The sequence below is a fragment of the Triticum urartu genome, chromosome 6A (assembly GCF_056163025.1).
Source record: "Triticum urartu cultivar PI428250 chromosome 6A, HENAU_Tu73, whole genome shotgun sequence".
In the NCBI taxonomy this organism is placed as follows: Eukaryota; Viridiplantae; Streptophyta; class Magnoliopsida; order Poales; family Poaceae; genus Triticum; species Triticum urartu.
This window is the reverse complement of record NC_141878.1, coordinates 141,990,553-142,012,962: the sequence shown is the minus strand read 5'-3', so window position 1 is coordinate 142,012,962 and position 22,410 is coordinate 141,990,553. Positions and strand designations below refer to the sequence as shown.

The 22,410-nt window shown below is 45.8% G+C and overlaps 1 protein-coding gene across 1 annotated transcript; it reads left to right on the top strand.

The window, feature by feature from the left end:
• Positions 1-7,001: 7,001 nt before the first annotated feature.
• LOC147964500 (protein FAR1-RELATED SEQUENCE 5-like) lies at positions 7,002-21,625 on the top strand. Its single transcript, XM_087527924.1, has 3 exons — positions 7,002-7,525; positions 7,640-8,336; positions 21,401-21,625. Exons 1-3 carry the CDS (start codon positions 7,002-7,004, stop codon positions 21,623-21,625), a joined length of 1,446 nt encoding a protein of 481 aa, XP_087384050.1.
• The last annotated feature ends 785 nt before the right edge of the window (positions 21,626-22,410 follow it).

The following is a 22,410-nucleotide window of genomic DNA, read 5'->3' as shown; positions in this document are numbered from 1 at the left end:
CTTAGCAGCCACGTAAAACTTGCAACAACAAAGTATAGGACGTCTAACTTGTTTTTGCAGGGCATGTTGTGATGTGATATGGTCAAGACATGATGCTAAATTTTATTGTATGAGATGATCATGTTTTGTAACCGAGTTATCGGCAACTGACAGGAGCCATATGGTTGTCGCTTTATTGTATGCAATGCAATTGCGCTGTAATGCTTTACTTTATCACTAAGCGGTAGCGATAATCGTGGAAGCATAAGATTGGCGAGACGACAACGATGCTACGATTGATCAAGGTGTCGCGCCGGTGACGATGGTGATCATGACGGTGCTTCGGAGATGGAGATCACAAGCACAAGATGATGATGGCCATATCATATCACTTATATTGATTGCATGTGATGTTTAACTTTTATGCATCTTATCTTTCTTTGATTGACGGTAGCATTATAAGATGATCTCTCAATAAATTTCAAGATAAAAGTGTTCTCCCTGAGTATGCACCATTGCCAAAGCTCGTCGTGCCCAGACACCACGTGATGATCGGGTGTGATAAGCTCTACGTCCATCTACAACGGGTGCAAGCCAGTTTTGCACACACAGAATACTCAGGTTAAACTTGACGAGCCTAGCATATGCAGATATGGCCTCGGAACACTGAGACCGAAAGGCCGAGCGCGAATCATATAGTAGATATGATCAACATATTGATGTTCACCATTGAAAGCTACTCCATTTCACGTGATGATCGGTTATGGTTTAGTTGATTTGGATCACGTGATCACTTAGAAGATTAGAGGGATGTCTTTCTAAGTGGGAGTCCTTAAGTAATATGATTAATTGAACTTTAATTTATCATGAACTTAGTCCTGGTAGTATTAGCATATCTATGTTGTAGATCAATAGCTCGCGATGTTGCTCCCAGTTTATTGTGTTCCTAGAGAAAAATTATGTTGAAAAATGTTAGTAGAAATGATGCAGATTGGATCCGTGATCTGAGGATTATCCTCATTGCTGCACAGAAGAACTATGTCCTTAATGCACCGCTAGGTGACAGACCTATTGCAGGAGCAGATGCAGACGTTATGAACATTTGGCTAGCTCAATATGATGACTACTTGATAGTTTAGTGCACCATGCTTAAACGGCTTAGAATCGGGACTTCAAAGACGTTTTGAATGTCATGGACCATATGAGATGTTCCAGGAGTTGAAGTTAATATTTCAAGGAGATATGAAGTCTCCAACAAGTTCTATAGCTAAAAGATGGAGGAGAATAGCTCAAGCAGTGAGCATGTGCTCAGATTGTCTGGGTACTACAATCGCTTGAATCAAGTGGGAGTTAATCTTCCAGATAAGATAGTGATTGACAGAATTCTCTAGTCACCATCACCAAGTTAGTAGAACTTCGTGATGAACTATGATATGCAAGGGATAACGGAAACGATTCCCAAGCTTTTCATGATGATGAAATCAATGAAGGTAGAAATCAAGAAAAGCATCAAGTGTTGATGGTTGACAAGACCACTAGTTTCAAGAAAAGGGCAAAGCGAAGAAGGGGAAATTCAAGAAGAATGGCAAGCAAGTTGCTGCTCAAGTGAAGAAGCCCAAGTCTGGTCCTAAGCCTGAGACTAAGTGCTTTTACTGCAAAGGGACTGGTCACTGGAAGCGGAACTGCCCCAAGTATTTGGCGGATAAGAAGGATGGCAAAGTGAACAAAGGTATATTTGATATACAGATTATTGATGTGTATTTTACTAGTGTTCGTAGCAACCCCTCGGTATTTGACACTGGTTTAGTTGCTAAGAGTAGTAACTCAAAACGGGAGTTGCAGAATGAACAAAGACTAGTTAAGGGTGAAGTGACGATGTGTGTTGGAAGTGGTTCCAAGATTCATATGATCATCATCGCACACTCCATATACTTTCGGGATTAGTGTTGAACCTAAATAAGTGTTATTTGGTGTTTGCGTTGAGCATGAATATGATTTGATCATGTTTATTGCAATACGGTTATTCATTTAAGTAAGAGAATAAATTGTTGTTCTGTTTACATGAATAAAACCTTATATGGTTACACACCCAATGAAAATGGTTCGTTGGATCTCGATCGTAGTGATACACATATTCATAATATTGAAACCAAAAGATGCAAAGTTAATAATGATAGTGCAACTTATTTGTGGCACTGCCGTTTAGATCATATTGGTGTAAAGCGCATGAAGAAACTCCATGGTGATGGACTTTTGGAATCACTTGATTATGAATCATTTGATGCTTGCGAACCATGCCTCATGGGCAAGATGACTAAGACTCCGTTCTCCGAAACAATGGAGCGAGCAACTGACTTATTGGAAATAATACATACTGATGTATGCGGTCCGATGAGTGTTAAGGCTCACGACAAGTATCGTTATTTTCTGACCTTCACAGATGATTTGAGCAGATATGGGTATATCTACTTAATGAAACACAAGTCTGAAACATTTGAAAAGTTCAAAGAATTTCAGAGTGAAGTGGAGAATCATCGTAACAAAAATAAAAGTTTCTACGATATGATCGCAGAAGAAAAATATTTGAGTTGCGAGTTTGGCCTTCAGTTAAAACAACGTGAAATAGTTTCACTACTCACGCCACCTGGAACACCACAGTGTAATGGTGTATCCGAATGTCATAACCCTACTTTATTAGATATGGTGCGATCTATGATGTCTCTTACCGATTTACCACTATCATTTTGGGGTTATGCATTAGAGACAGCTGCATTCACGTTAAATAGGGCACCATCTAAATCCGTTGAGATGACACAGTATGAACTATGGTTTGGCAAGAAACCAAAGTTGTTGTTTCTTAAAGTTTGAGGTTGCAATGCTTATGTGAAAAAGTTTCAACCTGATAATCTCAAACCCAAATCGGAGAAGTGCATCTTCATAGGATACCCAAAATAAAATGTTGGGTACACCTTCTATCACAGATCCGAAGGCAAGATATTCATTGCTGAGAATGGATCCTTTCTAGAGAAGGAGTTTCTCTCGAAAGAAGTGAGTGGGAGGAAAGTAGAACTTGATGAGGTAACTGTACCTGCTCCCTTATTGGAAAGTAGTTCATCACAGAAATCTGTTCCTGTGACTACTACACCAATTAGTGAGGAAGCTAATGATGATGATCATGTAACTTCAGACCAAGTTACTACCGAACCTCGTAGGTAAACCAGAGTGAGATCCGCACCAGAGTGGTACGGTAATCCTGTTCTGGAGGTCATGTTACTTGACCATGACGAGCCTACGAACTATGAGGAAGCGATGGTGAGCCCAGATTCCATGAAATGGCTTGAGGCCATGAAATCTGAGATGAGATCCATGTATGAGAACAAAGTATGGACTTTGATTGACTTGCCCATTGATCGGCGAGCCATTGAGATTAAATGGATCTTTAGGAGGAAGACGAACGTTGATAGTAGTGTTACTATCTACAAAGCTAGAATTGTTGCAAAAGGTTTTCGACAAGTTCAAGGTGTTGACTACGATGAGAGTTTCTCACTTGTATCTATGCTTAAGTCTGTCGAATCATGTTAGCAATTGCCACATTTTATGAAATATGGCAAATGGATAAACAAAACTACATTCCTTAATGGATTTATTAAATAAGAGTTGTATATGATGCAACAAGAAAGTTTTGTCAATCCTAAAGGTGCTAACAAAATATGCAAGCTCCAGCGATCCATCTATGGACTGGTGCAAGCATCTCGGAGTTGGAATATACGCTTTGATAAGTTGATCGAAGCATATAGTTTTATACAGACTTGCAGTGAAGTCTGTATTTACAAGAAAGTGAGTGGGAGCACTACAGCATTTCTGATAAGTATATGTGTATAACATATTGTTGATCGGAAATAATGTAGAATTATTCTGCAAAGCATAAAGGAGTGTTTGAAAGGAGTTTTTCAAAGAAAACCTCGGTGAAGCTGCTTACATATTGAGCATCAAGATCTATAGAGATAGATCAAGACGCTTGATAAGTTTTCAATGAGTACATACCTTGACAAGTTTTTGAAGTAGTTCAAAATGGAATAGTCAAAGAAAGAGTTCTTGCCTGTGTTACAAGGTGTGAAGTTGAGTAAGACTCAAAACCCGACCACGGCAGAAGATAGAGAGAGAATGAAAGTCATTCCCTATGCCTTGGCCATAGGTTCTATAAAGTATGCCATGCTGTGTACCAGACCTAATGTATACCCTACCCTGAGTTGGGCAAGGGAGTACAATAGTGATCTAGGAGTAGATCACTGGACATTGGTCAAAATTATCCTTAGTGGAATAAGGATATGTTTCTTGATTATGGAGGTGACAAAAGGTTCGTCGTAAAGGGTTACGTCGATGCAAGTTTTGACACTAATCCATATGACTCTAATTCTCAATCTGGATACATATTGAAAGTGGGAGCAATTAGCTAGAGTTGCTCCGTGCAGAGCATTGTTGACATAGAAATTTGCAAAATACGTACGGATCTGATTAAACTTCTCTCACAAGCAAAACATGATCACACCTTAGTACTCTTTGGTTGTTAATCACATAGCGATGTGAACTAGATTATTGACTCTAGTAAACCCTTTGGGTGTTGGTCACATGTCAATAAAAACTATGGGTGTTAATCACATGGTGATGTGAACTATTGGTATTAAATCACATGGTGATGTGAACTAGATTATTGACTCTAGTGCAAGTGGGAGACTGAAGGAAATATGCCCTAGAGGCAATGATAAAGTTATTATTTATTTCCTTATATCATGATAAATGTTTATTATTCATGCTAGAATTATATTAACCGGAAACATAATGCATGTGTGAATACATAGACAAACAGAGTGTCACTAGTATGCCTCTACTTGACTAGCTCGTTGATCAAAGATGGTTATGTTTCATAACCATTGACATGAGTTGTCATTTGATTAACGGGATCACATCATTAGGAGAATGATGTGATTGACTTGACCCATTCTGTTAGCATAGCACTTGATCGTTTAGTTTCTTGCTATTGCTTTTTTCATGACTTATACATGTTCCTATGACTATGAGATTATGCAACTCCCGTTTAGCGGAGGAACACTTTGTGTGCTACCAAACATCACAACGTAACTGGGTGACTATAAAGGTGCTCTACAGGTGTCTCTGAAGGTACTTGTTGGGTTGGCGTATTTCGAGATTAGGATTTGTCACTCCGATTGTCGGAGAGGTATCTCTGGGCCCACTCGGTAATGCACATCACTATAAGCCTTGCAGGCATTGCAACTAATGAGTTAGTTGCGTGATGATGTGTTACGGAATGAGTAAAGAGACTTGCCGGTAACGAGATTGAACTAGGTATTGAGATACCAACGATCGAATCTCGGGAAAGTAACATACCGATGGCAAAGGGAACCACGTATGTTGTTATGCGGTTTGACCGATAAAGATCTTCGTAGAATATGTGGGAGCCAATATGAGCATCCAGGTTCAGCTATTGGCATGTCTACATAGTTCTCGAACCCATAGGGTCCGCACACTTAAGGTTTCGATGACAGTTATATTATGAGTTTATGAGTTTTGATGTACCGAAGGAGTTCGGAGTCCCGGATGAGATCGGGGACATGACGAGGAGTCTCGAAATGGTCGATACATAAAGATCTATATATTGGGCGACTATATTCGGACATCGGAAAGGTTTTGAGTGATTCGGGTATTTTTTGGAATACCGGAGAGTTACGGGAATTCGCCGGGGAGTATATGGGCCTTATTGGGCCATACGGGAATATAGGAGAGAGGCCAAAAGGAAGGAGGCGCGCGCCCCCCTCTGGTCCGAATTGGACAAGGGGGTGCAGCCCACTTTTCCTTGTTCCTCTCCCCCTCTTTCCTTCTCTCCTACTCCAACAAGGGAAGGAGGAGTCCTACTCCCGATGGGAGTAGGACTCCCCCCTTGGCGCGCCCTCCTCCTAGGCCGGTTGCCTCCCTCCCTTTCTCCTATATATACGGGGGCAGGGGGCACCCCATAGACACAATAGTTGATCATTGATCTCTTAGCCGTGTGCGGTGCCCCCCTTCCACCATATTCCACCTCGGTCATATCGTAGCGGTGCTTAGGCGAAGCCCTGCATCGGTAGAACATCATCACCGTCATCACGCCGTCGTGCTGACGAAACTCTCCCTCAACGTTTTGCTGGATCGGAGCTCGAGGGACGTCACCGAGTTAAACGTGTGCAGAACTCGGAGGTGTCGTACGTTCAATACTTGGATCGGTCGGATCGGGAAGACATACGACTACTTCCTCTACGTTGTGTCAACGCTTCCGTTGCCGGTCTACGAGGGTACGTAGACAACACTCTCCCCTCTCGTTGCTATGCATCACCATGATCTTGCGTGTGCGTAGGGAATTTTTTGAAATTACTACGTTCCCCAACATTAGCCTCAAAGACGGTAGCTGGGTTGTGACAGTTTTTGAGGCCGATCACACACACCAGCTGATGTTGCAAAGGGGGCGTCGGAGATTTTGCTGCTCTCACAGAAAGTTCCCCGATGCAGACATGCAATACATCACTTCGATGCACTATCACAACATATCAATGGCTAATATGATGGGCTTGCTTGGAGTTGCACGGTGTTGCGATCTAAGGAGTTTGCCGTATGTGAAGACTGATGTGACAAATGCAAGAGCAAAGCTGCGAAGGGGCCTGTCAGAGCGTGATTTGGAGCTGACAATCAAGTACTTTGAGAGAAGACAAGTGGAGAATCCCAACTTCTTTTTCTCGAAGCTAGAACAAGATGGAACTGTTAGGGCACTTTTCTGGGTTGATGGGAGAACAAGGGCCTTGTATCCAAAGTACAAAGATTGTGTGTTTTTCAACACCACATTCTGCACAAATCGCTACAACTTGCCCTTTGCTCCGATTGTTGGCATTAACAACCACACACATACTGTTTGCTTGGGGTGCGCTTTGTTGCCTGATGAGACCATAGAAACTTTCAAGTGAGTCTTCCAGCAATGGATGTTGGCAATGAATAACGAGCATCTGTTGAACATTATGACTGATCAAGACCAGGCAATGGCTAAAGCCATCTCAATGGTATTTCCACATTCAACACATAGATGTTGCAAGTGGCATGTCTTCCGGGTTGCAAGGATGAAACTAGGGAAGATGCTGGGCAAGGATGAGCCTTTTGCTGAAGCATTCTATGGTTGCATCAATGATTCAGATACCGGTGAGGAGTTTGAAGAATGGTGGAAGCAGATGGTTGAGTTATTTGGTGTGGCTGATAAGAAACACCTCAAGAACATGTGGGATAGCAGGGAGATGTGGGCTCCTGTGTACTTTAGGAATAAGTTCTTCCCATTCACAGGAACAACAAGGCGGTCCGAGGGCATGAATTCCTACTTCAAGACTTTAAATCATCATGGAGACTCAGTTTGGACATGTGTCCAGCAGTTTGAGCTTTGCCAGGAGCTAATGCTTGATCGTGAATACAATGTTGGCTTCATCAATGAAGCGACGAGGCCGCCACTCTGGGGCAAGTAAGTCCAAAGTCATGTAGCATTTTTTAGTTTCCCAGTACAGTGTTGTTGCAACATTTCTTTGAAACATATGTAGCAACTATTATTGATGTTGGAAGCTTTTTTTGTTTGCAGTTACAACATTGAAAAGCAAGCTGCAGATTTCTATACCAGAGAGGTATTTTCCAAGTTTCAAAAACTATTGGCTAAATCAACAGGCTATGGTATGCAATATCATCTGCAAGGGGATGTCATCTGGTTTCGCCTTGTTGCAAATTATGGCTTCAACCTAATAGTGTACACGATGCGTGTTGCTCCTAAAGATCAGACATACATGTGCACCTGCAACATGTTTGAGATGTGTGGACTAATCTGCCCACATATCATCCGTGTCATGGTGCACCTGAACGTGCAAACAATACCTGTGACTTACATGCTTCCAAGATGGTCTAAGAGAGCAACCGACCTTGCGCCTGAACCGGGCGATGGGCATAGAGCTATGCATTTCGGCGTCCCCACAACAAACACCCTGAAGTTTAACTCTCTATGTCAGAAGTTTGGTAAACTCGCTTCTGATGCATGCTTCAATGATGAAGCTTATAGTTTTCTCTCTGGGCTAATTGATCAAGGCAGTGTTGGGGTTGTTGCAATAAAAGATAGAGCAACTGATGGGGTTGCAGGAGACGAAGAAGCCCAAGGTCATGCAGGAAATGAACAAGTCTCAGGGGGTCCAAGTACAGGTCAGCGGGATCCACCCCCCGTAGGACTGCGGAACCCACCAAAGTCAACAAAGAAGGGGAGGCCAAAGGAGAAAGAGAAGTGTCGTGGTTTTGTCACGGCAGATGTCCTAGAGAAAGGACTTAGTCGTGGAGCCATCGCGATGGGTTAGCTTGAAGGGGTTAAAGCGGACACAGGGACGCAAGAGAGTTTATACTAGTTCGGCCCCTTCGATGAAGGTAAAAGCCTACGTCTAGTTGTGATGGAATTGATGGGGTTTCGATGACTAGGGAGCAAACAAGCTTCGCCTATGTCTCGAGTTGTTGTATGTTGTCCTTGAACCGCCGCCGGGTCGTCCCCTTATATACACGGGTGACGCCCGTCGGTTCACCAAGTCCCAACACCGGTCGATATTCGTATCCGGGTTGGTCTCTCCTTATTCCTAACTTACAATACAAGTTTATATACAAATACCAGTTTACAGCTACAAGTCTTAAACCGACTACGGGCCTTAAGCCCTCATCTGTCTTCCTGGGCTTTAGCACTCTTGAACTACTGATGAAGCTGACCCGGACCAGATAGGCTGGTTTACGCCCAGCAGTAATATCCCCAACATTAGGCCCCAGATTGATTTGAACGGGTTCATGTCAATCCTTTAACAAAAACTTCATCTTCAACATCTTCTCATACATTGGTAAACCGCCATGATGTCATCTTCTCTGATTGCTGTAAACCGGAGTGATGTCACCTATCATAATGAAGCTATCCATTATGCTTCCTTGTTTAATAGATCTGCGGAAATCGAGGCGATAGCTCCGTTTCGTGGCCCCTTGATTGTCGCGCCTGACACATGTCCTTTTGCCTTATAAATAGGACCGAAGGGTCATTTCTTTTCTCCCCTTCGTGCCTTTCTTCTTCGTGTTCCTCGCATCGCCAGCCTCGAAGCTCCGCCGCCGCCGTCGACCTCTGCCTCAACCTTGGCCACTGCATCAACCTGGGCGCACCAGAGCATCGCGGCAACCTTTCGCGTGTTCCTCAGCTCCGGTAAATCTTCTATCCTTTCACCCGCAGATCTGCTCTAGGGTTTCACAGTTCTTCAGTGTTCATCGTCTGCCTCTTGCTCATACGATAGATCTTTAGATGAATCCACAAATCTTTATTCTGTGCAATGGTAGTTGTTTAACCTTCGCCTTCACTTACGCATCTCAAAACCATAGATCTATATGTACGTTTTGCTCATTGATTCGGTACTGCTCCTTTTGGACCTCTGAATATTTATCTCTTTTCTGAACTTGCTTCAGATCCATTGCTGTAGAGAAATCTTATGAAATCTGTTTCTATAAACTTACTCATCTGCTTCAATGTTTAGACCAGGCGGTTTAACCTTGATCAATGCATTTTTGAACCGGGATCTTCTACCTTGTAGATTTCATCATGGCCAAGCAAGTATATGAGTGCAATTGGGTTCCTTCTCGCGTCACAGAGGCTCAGCTGGACGATTTAGTCCTGATCGGCGCTTTAGGCAGCAAAGATACCATCCATTGGAGGGCTCCTAGCAAAGAATACCCTCCCACACCTCAAGAAGGAGAGGTCGTTGTTTTCGTAGATCACTTAGCCCGAGGCTTTAAGCCGCCCGGTTCTAAATTTTACCGGGATGTTTTAGCCGATTTCCAACTCCATCCACAAGACACTGGCCCCAACTCTGTTACAAATATGTGTCACTTCCAAGTGCTCTGTGAGGCGTTCTTTCAAGAGGAGCCCACGGTGGAATTGTTCAGGGACCTTTTCCATCTAAACCGCCGCACTGAGTTTACTGACGGCTCCAATACGGAGTTGGGTGGCGTGGCGATCCAGAAAAGGAAAGAGGTCACATACCCTCACGCCAAACTGCACAGCCACCCCAAAGAATGGAATCAGACATGGTTCTATTGCAAAGATACCTCCCCTGCTGGTGAGAATCCCTTGCCCGGCTTTCGTCCGGAGCGGCTCAGCAATACACACCTCTTTCCGCAAAGATTGACTGCCCAGGACAGAAGCAAATATGCTCCTCAACTATCGAAGCTCAGAGCCTTTATGGCCAACGGTTTAACAGGGGTTGATCTCGCTCGCTGTTGGATATCATGGAGTATACTGCCCCTTAGTCAGCGCTCCGGTTTGATGTGCGAGTATACTGGCAGTGTTGATGACCCACTGCGACATTCCAACATCCAGCTCACCGACGAAGAAATCACAGAGGCTGTGAATAAGATGTTGAATGAACCAGAACACATCTGTGCTAAAAATGGCCTGCTTCCCTTCTGTGCCACCAACAAACCGCCAGCTGTAAGACTTTGATTTTTCTTTTTGCTGAATCTGTTATTGATATATATGGTCATTGATTAATATCAGTGTCTGTGTAATCAGGGCAATGATCCGTTTTGGAGTAAGAAACTGCCGCAGGAGAAACCAGAAAAACCAGAAAAACCCGAAAGAGCAACCCGGCAAAAGACTAAAGTTGTGAAGAAGACTGCCCACAGGAAAAGAACCACTGCATCCTCTAATCCGGCCCCTGATGATGATGTGGATAATCCGGACCTTGAGGTAGAGCTTGACTCACTTGGCTTATTTTTCATGCGTCTTATTGATGATGATATTTGTCAGGATGATGCCGAAGCCAGCCACGCTGATGCTGCAGAGGTAATTATTCTCTCTTCCGATTCAGAACCTTTGCCTTCACTAAAAATCCGTCAGGCAAACCGGAAAGTTAAATTTTCTCATCCTCTTGCTTATTTGGATCCCAAATTTCTTATGAAGACCCAACAGCACGAAGCTCGTCGCACAACCAGGCACAGCGGCCAGTTAGTTACCTCCGCCGGTTTACCGAACAGTCCGGTTCGGAAACACCGTTCAGAGGTCTCTAATTTGCTTGTCAGTGCTTGTCCTAAAGCGGGCTGCTTTCGTCAACCTCTTAATCCATCTGACTCCGATTACCAGGTTACTTCGCACTCATCTTCTGGCGAGTCATCGGCTACTTAGCTGCCACTGCTCAAAACGGTGCTTGGGTAAGCTATACTTATCATAATATTTGCAGCACATCGCCTTAGAACATATGTTGTATTTGATTTTGTTATTCCTTTCAGGGCCAAACCTAGGCCAAGCAAGAAGGCTCGCCTGGACAAAGCGGCCGAAGAAGATGCCGTCCTTGAACCGGGCAAGACACCAGATCTTGAAGCGGCTATTCCCTGAGGATATACCCAATGATCCACCACAGCGAGACGACGATCTTATTACTGAAGAGAGACCTACTGATGCCTCAGGTCCTGTCAATCAGCCCACAAGCTCCATCCGGATTGAGAAATCCACCGGTCCAGCAAAGCCTACTGACAAGCCAACTGCACCAGTGCAAACCGGCGATACCAAGGACGATGAGGTTGTCATTACTGGCACTGGCCATACCGAGCCAAGCAATCCTGTTGCTTTGTCCAAACATTCTGCCAAGGAAGAATTTGCTGCCTTTGGCAAAGGCAAGTGGAATGCTGATCTGGCGACTTACGCTGCTCTAAACGCCCAAGATATCCATTCCGGCTACCTGAACCGGCTGTATACCAGTCGTGACTATGAAGCCGGTCTGGTTAATATGATGAAAGATAAATATGAGGTAACTTCCATATGCTCTTTCCTGCTTGTATGCTTCAATTCTTGCTGACTCTCCTAGCCCCCAAGGCCCGGTTTGTAATCTTCTTTTAAACCGGGACTTACTAATATAAATCTTAATGCTTTGAAATTCTCTGATGTAGCCCCCAAGGGCCGGTTCAACTTAGCGCAGTTAAACCGGTACTTTAAGTAATTGAGATTGCCGCATCAGGATATATATGAGCAAATAGCCATTAGCCCCCAAGTGCCAAGTTGAATACTTGTATTGATCTTGGGACTTTGTAAGCAATTGAAAGATGAAGATCGAATATGCATTAGCCCCCAAGTGCTAAGTGCATAACTTGTTATGTGGTTGGTACTTCAATCCTTGTACCGTTTTGTTGAAGCATATGACTGTCTGCATGCAGGCTGAGCTGAAGACGAAAGAAAGCCAAGTCGCCGATCTCCAAGAAAACCTAAAAACCCAACAAGCTGAAACCTCCAAAGCAAAAGAGGAATTAGCCAGCGCTTTAAGCGCCATGGAACAGCTTAAGGAGAGCTTCAAGAAGAAGCGGGCGGATTGGGCCACTGAAAAGTCCGCTTTAATCAAACGAGCAGAGGATGCCGAGGCTGCACTAAAACCGGTGGCCGATGAACTGACCAGCATAAAGCGGCACGTGCATGCCATGACCACTTCTATCTTTGGTAAGCCAGTTTGACTTCTGAATTGACTCGGCCTTCTTACAGAGCTGCCGGTTTGTTAACCCTTTATGATATTTCAGGGACACACATTGGTCACTTGGGGTCAGATGTGCGGAAGAAATTGAAAGCCGCCTATACGTTGGTAGAACAACTGTACACTGGTGCACAGCGGATCATCTGTACCGCATCCCACAACAAACCGGCACCCACTTTGATTCAAGACACTCTGATGAAACTGTCGGTGCTTCCTGCCCGGGTTGAAGAGCTGAAGAAATCTGCTGCTCGAACCGGTGCGATCAATGCCTTAATCCGGGCAAAAGCCTGGGTGCCGGATTTTGATCCTATTGAAGCGGCTCAGGGCTATCCCAGCTTGAAGGAAGATGGGTCAGAGTTTGGTGAAGCGGATCTGTGAGCAATAAACCGGGAGGTGCGTCCACTAGCTTGTCAATTGGCTGAAGAAGCAGACTTGTCTCATTATCAAGCCCAATATGACAATCAGAACAAGCGAATAGCTGCACCAATTCATGAATCGGAAAACCTCATCCCTCCAATCCGTAAGCATACTTACACTCCCGATATTGACCCGTCATTGCTGATCCATGATGAAGCTGTTTTTCAAGCATTAATGGGAATCGACTGGACAACTGTTGATTTCCAGCCGCTGGGTAGAGAAACTGAAGCTGAAGCGGCACAGGATGACCCACAACCATTAGGCCAGGCTGGTGACCAAGCTTGAACCGTAAGCCGGTTTAAAACTGCTTCTCCTTTGCAAAAAACAATGATCTTCTTGTGGGCACTGTGTTGCCTTGTAATAGGCTAGCTGATACTTTTGATGTTGATATGCCTTCGTGCATAATTTGCTCTTCCTTTGGGTGATGAACTTTCCAAAGTACTTTCTGCAATAAAAAATCTTCAAGTGCCACCGTGGTTGTACTGTCAGGCGGAATATTATGTCTGCATACATGAAATCAAAACATCCAAAAAAAATTTAAGTATATGACCAAATTTTTGAGATACATAATACCTGCCATCTTTGAGCGTGAAGTTGGCTCGGCCAATCTTGTAGTGGAGTTTTATAAACCCACACTGTTGGAGGAGATAGCAGCTCTCATATATATATGACGCCGGTTTACCATGTAAACTGTACCGGGTTATAAAAAACACCGTGTTACTCCATAAGAGGATGTTAACAAAAAAGATCAAATCGGGCAAATAGTCTCCGGATTGAAATGAACCGTGTTCCGTCAATTGACAGTATTAATCGGTTGAAAACTTTGTCGGTTTAAAAAACGCAATAAAAAAGAAAGAAGTACTTTTCAAAGAAAAGTGTGAAGCAAATGCAATGACAAAACCGTTTGCAAAAAAGGTTTATTTGAGCTGATCAGATGGCGTTACCATGGCCGAACACGACCAAGCTCCCGTTAGGTGTAACTATGGTTCTAGTCAGCCAGGTCCCCAAATGAAACTGTGGCATTTATGTCGATCAAGTGGCATGGCAATGGTTCGGGTTCGACCAAGCCCCCAAGTGATTTTGTGGCCTTAGGCCGATCAAGAGGCATGACTGGTTCAGACGTGACCAAGTCCCCAAGTGATCTGGTGGATCTCGCCTATCAAGAGGTATGGTATTGGTTCGGACACGACCAAACCCCCAAGTGATATAACATGATGCTTTTAAAAATCTAACTCAAGGGGTAAACCGGAGGCCGCTTTAGAACAACTCCGTGTAACCACACATGATGTAAAAGAAAACAGATACCCCGCTTTAGCTGAGGTTCCGGTTTATTATATTTAATCATAATATATACATCGTCGTAATATGTACATAAGTAGAGCCAATGACTCAGGTATAGTAAGGCCGAAGATGAGCTATGTTCCACGGCCTGTTGGTCTCCTCCTCTGATGTACGTGAGTCCTTATGCTCTCGAATATCGATCAGATAGTATGACCCGTTGTGCAGATTCTTGCTGACCACGAAAGGCCCCTCCCAAGGTGGGGATAGCTTATGCATATCAGTCTGATCTTGGATGAGCCGAAGCACCAAATATCCTTCCTGAAAGGTTCTGGTTCTGACTCGGCGACTGTGATAACGACGAAGATCTTGTTGGTAAATCGCCGATCGGGCGGCTGCTATGTCACGCTCTTCATCCAACCGGTCCAAAGCATCTTGCCGTGTTGTCTCGTTGTCCGCTTCAATATAAGCCGTCACACGAGGTGAATCATGACGGATATCACTGGGGAGAACCGCCTCCGCTCCATAAACCATGAAGAACAGTGTGTATCCTGTTGATCTGTTGGGTGTTGTGTTGATGCTCCATAACACAGATGGTAATTCTTCTACCCAACAACCCAGCGTTCTCTGCAAAGGAACCATGAGCCGGGGCTTGATGCCTCTAAAGATCTCTTGATTAGCTCTTTCTGCTTGACCATTGGATTGTGGGTGTGCCACTGATGAAACATCAAGCCGGATGTGCTCCCGTTCGCAGAACTCCTTCATGGCACCTTTGGACAAATTGGTACCATTATCTGTGATGATACAGTGTGGAAAGCCAAACCGGAAAATCACTTTTTTAACGAACTGAACCGCCATGGCCGCATCACACTTGCTAACAGGTTCTGCCTCCACCCACTTTGTAAACTTGTCAACCGCCACCAGGAGGTGGGTCTTCTTATCTTTGGACCTTTTGAAAGGCCCAACCATATCCAGCCCCCAAGTCGCAAACGGCCAAGTAATTGGAATCATTCTCAATTCTTGAGCCGGTACATGATCACGTCTTGAAAACTTTTGGCAACCATCACATCGTCTGACCAGATCCTCCGCATTAGCATGAGCAGTTAAGCAATAGAAGCCATGGCGAAACGCTTTAGCCACCAGAGATTTTGAACCGGCGTGGTGACCACAATCTCCTTCGTGGATCTCACGCAAAATTTCACGGCCTTCTTCAGGAGACACACAGCGTTGAAATGCTCCTGACACACTACAATGATGCAACTTGCCGTTGATAATAGTCATGGACTTGGATCACCGGATTATCTGTCGGGCCAGAGTCTCATCCTCTGGTAACTCGCCCCCGTTCTTGTACGCCATGTAAGGAAGCGTCCAATCCGGAATAACATGAAGGGTTGTCACCAATTGAGCCTCCGGATCAGGAATAGCCAAATCCGCTTCACCAGGGATCTTGACCGATGGGTTGTGCAGCACATCCAGAAAAACATTGGGCGGGACCGGTTTGCGCTGAGAGCCCAGCCGGCTTAAGGCGTTCGCCTCTTCGTTTTTCCGCCGATCCACGTGGTCCACCTGATAGCCTTTGAAATGACCTGCAACAATATCCACCTCACGACGATATGCTGCCATGAGTGGGTCCTTGGAGTCCCAAGTGCCAGACACTTGCTGAGCCACGAGGTCCGAGTCACCGAAGCACTTAACTCGACTTAGATTCATCTCCTTAGCCATCCGGAGACCATGGAGCAAGGCTTCATACTCAGCTGCATTGTTAGTACAAGGGAACATTAAGCGGAGAACATAACAAAACTTATCACCTCGTGGGGAAGTTAATACGACTCCAGCCCCCGAGCCTTCCAATTGCCTGGATCCGTCAAAATGGATGGTCCAATATGTGTGATCCGGTTTTTCTTCAGGTGCTTGCATTTCCGTCCAATCATTGATAAAATTAACAAGTGCTTGAGACTTAACCGCCGTCCGAGGCACATACTTCAAATCGTGCGGCCCAAGCTCTATAGCCCACTTGGCAATCCAGCAAGTTGCTTCCCGGTTCTGGATGATATCCCCCAAAGGAGCAGAACTGACCACCGTAATTGGATGCCCTTGGAAGTATTGTTTAAGCTTCCGGCTTGCCATAAAAACTCCATACACCAGCTTCTGCCAATGCGGATACCTTTGCTTGGACTCGATGAGTACCTCGCTGATATAATAGACCGGACGTTGAACCAGATGCTCCTTACCTGCCTCCTTTTGCTCCACCACAATAGCCACGCTGACTGCCCGAGCATTAGCAGCAACATATAGCAGTAACGGCTCCTTGTCAATGGGAGCGGCGAGCACAGGCGGATTGGCCAATTGCCGCTTTAAGTCCTCAAATGCTTCATCAGCAGCGGAACTCTAGACAAACTGATCCGTTTTTTTTGATACAAAGGGATTGCCTTCTCACCAAGACGACTGATAAACCGGCTTAACGCAGCGATCCGGCCTGCCAGGCGTTGAACATCATTGATACACTTCGGTTTAGCCAGGGAGGTGATGGCTGTGATCTTCTCCGGATTAGCCTCAATTCCCCTGTTGGACACCAGAAAACCCAATAACTTGCCCGCCGGTACACCAAAGACACACTTGTCCGGATTAAGCATCATCTTGTATGTCCTCAGGTTATCAAAGGTTTCCCTCAAATCATCAATCAGAGTCTCCTTCTCCCTGGACTTAACCACGATATCATCCATGTAAGCATGTACATTACGGCCAATCTGCTTGTGAAGACAATTTTGTACACACCATTGATAAGTTGCCTGGGCACTCTTGAGCCCGAAGGGCATAGACACATAGCAGAAGGCTCCAAAAGGAGTTATAAATGCCGTCTTCTCCTGATCCTTAACTGCCATTTTGATCTGATGATAGCCAGAATATGCATCCAAAAAACTTAAACGCTCACAACCCGACGTAGCATCAATAATTTGATCAATACGGGGGAGGGCAAAAGGATCTGCTGGACAAGCCTTATTAAGATCTGTGTAATCCACACACATGCGCCAGGTGCCGTTTTTCTTAAGGACCAGCACCGGATTGGCAAGCCACTCAGGGTGAAAAACTTCAACAATAAAGCCAGCTTCTAAGAGCCTGGCTACCTCTTCTCCAATCGCCTTGCGTCTTTCTTCGTTAAACCGGCGGAGGAACTGTTTCACTGGTTTGTATTTAGGATCCACATTAAGGGTGTGCTCAGCGAGTTGCCTCGGTACACCTGGCATGTCAGAGGGCTTCCATGCAAAAATGTCCCGATTCTCACGGATGAACTCGATGAGCGCGCTTTCCTATTTCGGATCCAAGTTGGCACTGATGCTAAACTGCTTGGACGAATCGCCAGGTACGAAGTCAACAAGCTTAGTTTCTGCTGCCGATTTGAACTTCAGGGCCGGATCATGCTCCGTAGTTGGCTTCTTTAATGGAGTCATGTCCGCCGGATCAACATTGTCCTTATAATACTTCAACTCTTCGGTGGCACAAACCGACTCTGCATAGGCCGCATCTCCTTCCTCGCACTCCAAAGCGATTTTGCGGCTTCTGTGAACCGTTATTGTCCCCTTGTGACCCGGCATCTTGAGCTGCAAATACACATAACAGGGTCGTGCCATAAACTTGGCGTAAGCCGGTCGCCCAAACAGGGCGTGATATGGACTTTGGATTTTCACCACTTCAAACGTCAATGTCTCCGACCTGGAATCATGATCATCCCCAAAGGCCACTTCCAGAGCTATCTTACCAACAGGATATGCTGATCTGCCAGGTACTACACCGTGGAACACTGTATTAGACGGTTTGAGATTTTTATCTGTTAGTCCCATACGACGGAAGGTCTCATAGTACAAGATATTGATGCTGCTCCCTCCATCCATGAGCACCTTGGTAAACTTGTAACCTCCCACCTGAGGCGCCACCACTAGAGCCAACTGACCCGGATTATCAACCTGGGGAGGGTGATCCTCTTTGCTCCATATGATTGGCTGTTCAGACCAGCGTAGATAACGGGTATGGCCGGTTCAACAGAGTTGACCGCCCGCCTCTGAACCTTCCGGTCCCGCTTGTCCAAGCTAGTGGTGAAGACATGGTACTGCCCACTACTCAACTGCTTTGGGTTGCTCTGGTAACCTGACTGTTGATGCTGTTGGTTGTAACCACCCTGGTTGTTCTGACTATTTTGATTGTTATGTCCGCTCGGATTACCGTTAAATCCTGAACCGGAATTTCCTCCACCGTAACCCGGCCCGGACCCTGAGCCACCGCCGGAGCCGTGATCATACCGGAAAGCATTAGAATTCTTGAACTCCTGCATAATGAAGCAATCCTTCCAAAGGCGGTTTGCTGGCGCTTCCTTCATCCCATGTCTTGGACAAGGCTGGCTCAGTAGATAGTTTAGGCGGTCCGGGTTAGGGTTGGGTGCCCCATTGCGATTTTTCGGTTTACCCTTGCATCGCTGGCCATTGTCCTGCGTGTTGGTATTAGCCACAAAGTCCATGTTACCATCCGCTTTACGCTTGCCTCCACCACCATTGCCTGCCCAGTGATGCTGCTGGCCTTTGGAGTTGTTGTTCCTCTTTCCCTTCCCTGCCTTGTCATCATCAGATTTGGGATCCTTGGTACTATCAGAATCAGCATACTTTACCAAAGGAGCCATGAGGGTTCCCATGTCAGTGCAATGATGCTTCAGCCGTCCCAACTTCAGCTTTAGGGGCCCAAACCGGCAGTTGCCTTCTAGGGTTAATATAGCGGTGTCAGCGTTGATGCGGTCTGATGAATGCAACACTTGTGAAACCCGGCGCACCCAATGAGTCGTCGATTCTCCTTCCTCCTGGATGCAGGCAGCTAAGTCCACTATCAACATAGGCTGTTTACATGTATCCTTGAAATTGCTGATAAACCGGGCTCGTAATTGGGCCCATGAACTGATAGAATTAGCCGGCAAGCTTTTTAACCAAGTACGGGTCATTCCTTCAAGCATCATGGTGAAGTATTTCGCACACGCCGCGTCATCCACATCAAGCATCTCCATGGCCATCTCATAGCTCTCCACCCATGTCTCTGGAGGTTGATCCGCCGTGTAATTTGGTACTTTGTGCGGGCCTTTGAAATCCTTGGGCAGGCGCACATTGCCTAAAGCGGGGACAAGGCAAGGCACCCCCAAAGAGCTAGAAGTAACTCCAGGTTCGATCGAGATAGTTGGACGAACCGGTGTGAGCTGCCGAGCCTGATGCTGTGCGGCTAACTCGGCCTCCCTGCGCGCTCGGGCCCGGTCCACCACTTCCTGAGCGTTATCAGCACCACCCGCCGGGTTGTTGCCACGGGGTGCTCCACGTCGCTCATTACTCGATACTGTCGGTTCATCCATATGTCTGCTATAGCTCCGGCTTGGACGGGGGGTTGAGTGGATCTGGTCGCGGCTATACGAGTATGCTTCCTGTTGGACCAAAGCTGTCCACAGAAGCTCCTTGACCCGTCGCGTTTCTACTGCCTGCGGCGAGTCACCTTCAATTGGAATGGCCTCCAGCCGTGCAGCAGCGGTGACGAGATTGTCCATTGGGTTGGAGTAATGACCCGGAGGTGTTAAAATAGCCTGAGGTACCACGGTGTTTTGACGAGGCGGGTCCATCTGACAAGGCTGAACCGGTGCACCGGTCCCAGGAGCTTCCGCCCGGTTTCCCTCCAGCGGATTGCCGGTTCCTGCTCCTGGAGTGTTGAAAAGGTCTCTGGCCTGGAAAACCGGAGGCAAACGGGATCGGTACTTCCTCCTCATGACTTCCTGCGACGCGCTCTGGTCCAACATGAGCATGTAGGCTTGTGCGTCTAAAGCGGCCTGCTCCGTGGCCATCCTGGTGTCCTCAGCTGCCAGATCTGCCTTGGCCTGGGTGATCTGTTCCTTCACCTTTGCAATCTCCGCGTTGTGAACGCCCTGATCCGCCGGATTAGCTTCCGCCATAAGCGCAGCCAATGCATCAAATAGCTCTGATAGAACTTGAGCCGGCGGGCGCACAGGGCCTCCTGCCCCGGCAGCCGTCGCCGCTGCTGAACCGGAGGTTGTTGCCGCAATGGTCGAAGAATGAAAAGCTGCTTGTGTGCCAGCCATGAATATTCCAACCCGGTTGGGCAGATCAGAGGGGTCCGGAATACTATCGCCATCGGAACAGCCCCCAATCCGGCCGTCTTGTAGTTGATAAAGAGATTCGGTTTCTCCGGTCGATGACTCGTCATCGGAACAAACGACGGTATCGCCGCGAGATTCCGATCCATCCTCATAACTTCCTCCATGGATGACTCCCACTAAGGCACGCTTCATGGCCGGTTTAACCCGGGCGGGTCGCGCACGCTGAGCCGTCTCGACGAGGTCGGTGCAGATGTCCGGCTCAGTGCCCGTTTCACCATCTTGCCAATGAAAACGTGAATGCCACCAAAGGGGACCCGGTACCCGTACTCAACTGAGCCGGCCTCGGGGCCCCAGCCTGCGTCGTCGATGTAGAGCTTGCCGCGACGACTCTTAGTCATTTGACCTACAGCGTAGCCCTCGAGTCCTTCAAAGTGGCCCTCCAAGAACGTGAAACCATCGTGCGATAGCCCCATGGTGGGCGCCAATTATCGTGGTTTTGTCACGGCAGATGTCCTAGAGAAAGGACTTAGTCGTGGAGCCATCGCGATGGGTTAGCTTGAAGGGGTTAAAGCGGACACAGGGACGCAAGAGAGTTTATACTAGTTCGGCCCCTTCAATGAAGGTAAAAGCCTACATCTAGTTGTGATGGAATTGATGGGGTTTCGATGACTAGGGAGCAAACAAGCTTCGCCTATGTCTCGAGTTGTTGTCTGTTGTCCTTGAACCGCCGCCGGGTCGTCCCCTTATATACACGGGTGACGCCCGTCGGTTCACCAAGTCCCAACACCGGTCGATATTCGTATCCAGGTTGGTCTCTCCTTATTCCTAACTTACAATACAAGTTTATATACAAATACTGGTTTACAGCTACAAGTCTTAAACCGACTACGGGCCTTAAGCCCTCATCTGTCTTCCTGGGCTTTAGCACTCTTGAACTACTGATGAAGCTGACCCGGCCTAGATAGGCCGGTTTACGCCCAGTAGTAATATCCCCAACAAGAAGCGCAGGAAGCCACTAATTGAGATTCAAGAAGATGAAATGAAGAAGAAAGCAAAGAAGGACGCGACGAAAACGAAGAAAGCTCCAAAGCCAAGGGAAAAGAAGACTCCGTGCAAATATTGTGAAGATGAAGATCACAACATGAAGGATTGCCAACTCCTTGCAGCTTTTCTTGCTGCGAGTGCGAGCGCAAAAGCTCCGGGTGTCGAAACAATCCTTACACTTTAGGATATTTTCATGAGGGAAAAAATGATGAATTGCCTTGTAACACCCCATGACTTATGATAAAAAGTTGTGTTGACTAGCTGTGAATGTTTGTTTTGTGGGATTGCAACATATTACTACATGCGTGGTTTGAAAAAAAGCAGAATGTTGCTTTTTACAAGAGTTGGTTTAAAAAAATTCTTATTGTTATATGTTTGTGAGAGCTTACTTTTTGTAGTATGATGGTGCCAAAATTCATAGAATTTTTTGCAAAAAGCAGAATGTGGGTTTTTCCTTATTTTTTTTAAAAAATAGTACTCAATGGTTGTTGTAACCACACCTTGATCCATGTTTAAAAAGAACATGTTTTAAGCTTTTGAAAAGCATGGTTGGAGCTTTTGAAAAACATGGTTGAATCTTTTTGAAAATATGGTTGAAGCTTTTAGGAAACATGTTTGAAGCTTTAAGAAAACATGTTTAGAAGATTTCTGAAAAGTATGGTTGCAGCTTTTTAAAAACATGGTTGAAGCTTCTGTAAACAAGGTTGCAGCTTTTAGGAAACATGGTTGAAGCTTTTGAAAACTTGGTTGAAACTTTTTCAAAGTATGGTTGAAACTTTTTCAAAATATGGTTGCAACTTTTAGGAAACATGGTTGAAGCTTTTTGCAAACATGGTTGAAGCTTTTTAAAATATGGTTGAAGCAAAATAACAAGTTTGAAAAGGAAAAAGGCTTGAATGATTTAAAGTGTTGATTTAGTTGTACAGCAAAAAGTTGGGAAAGGAAGCTTATTTACATTATGTTTCCAGC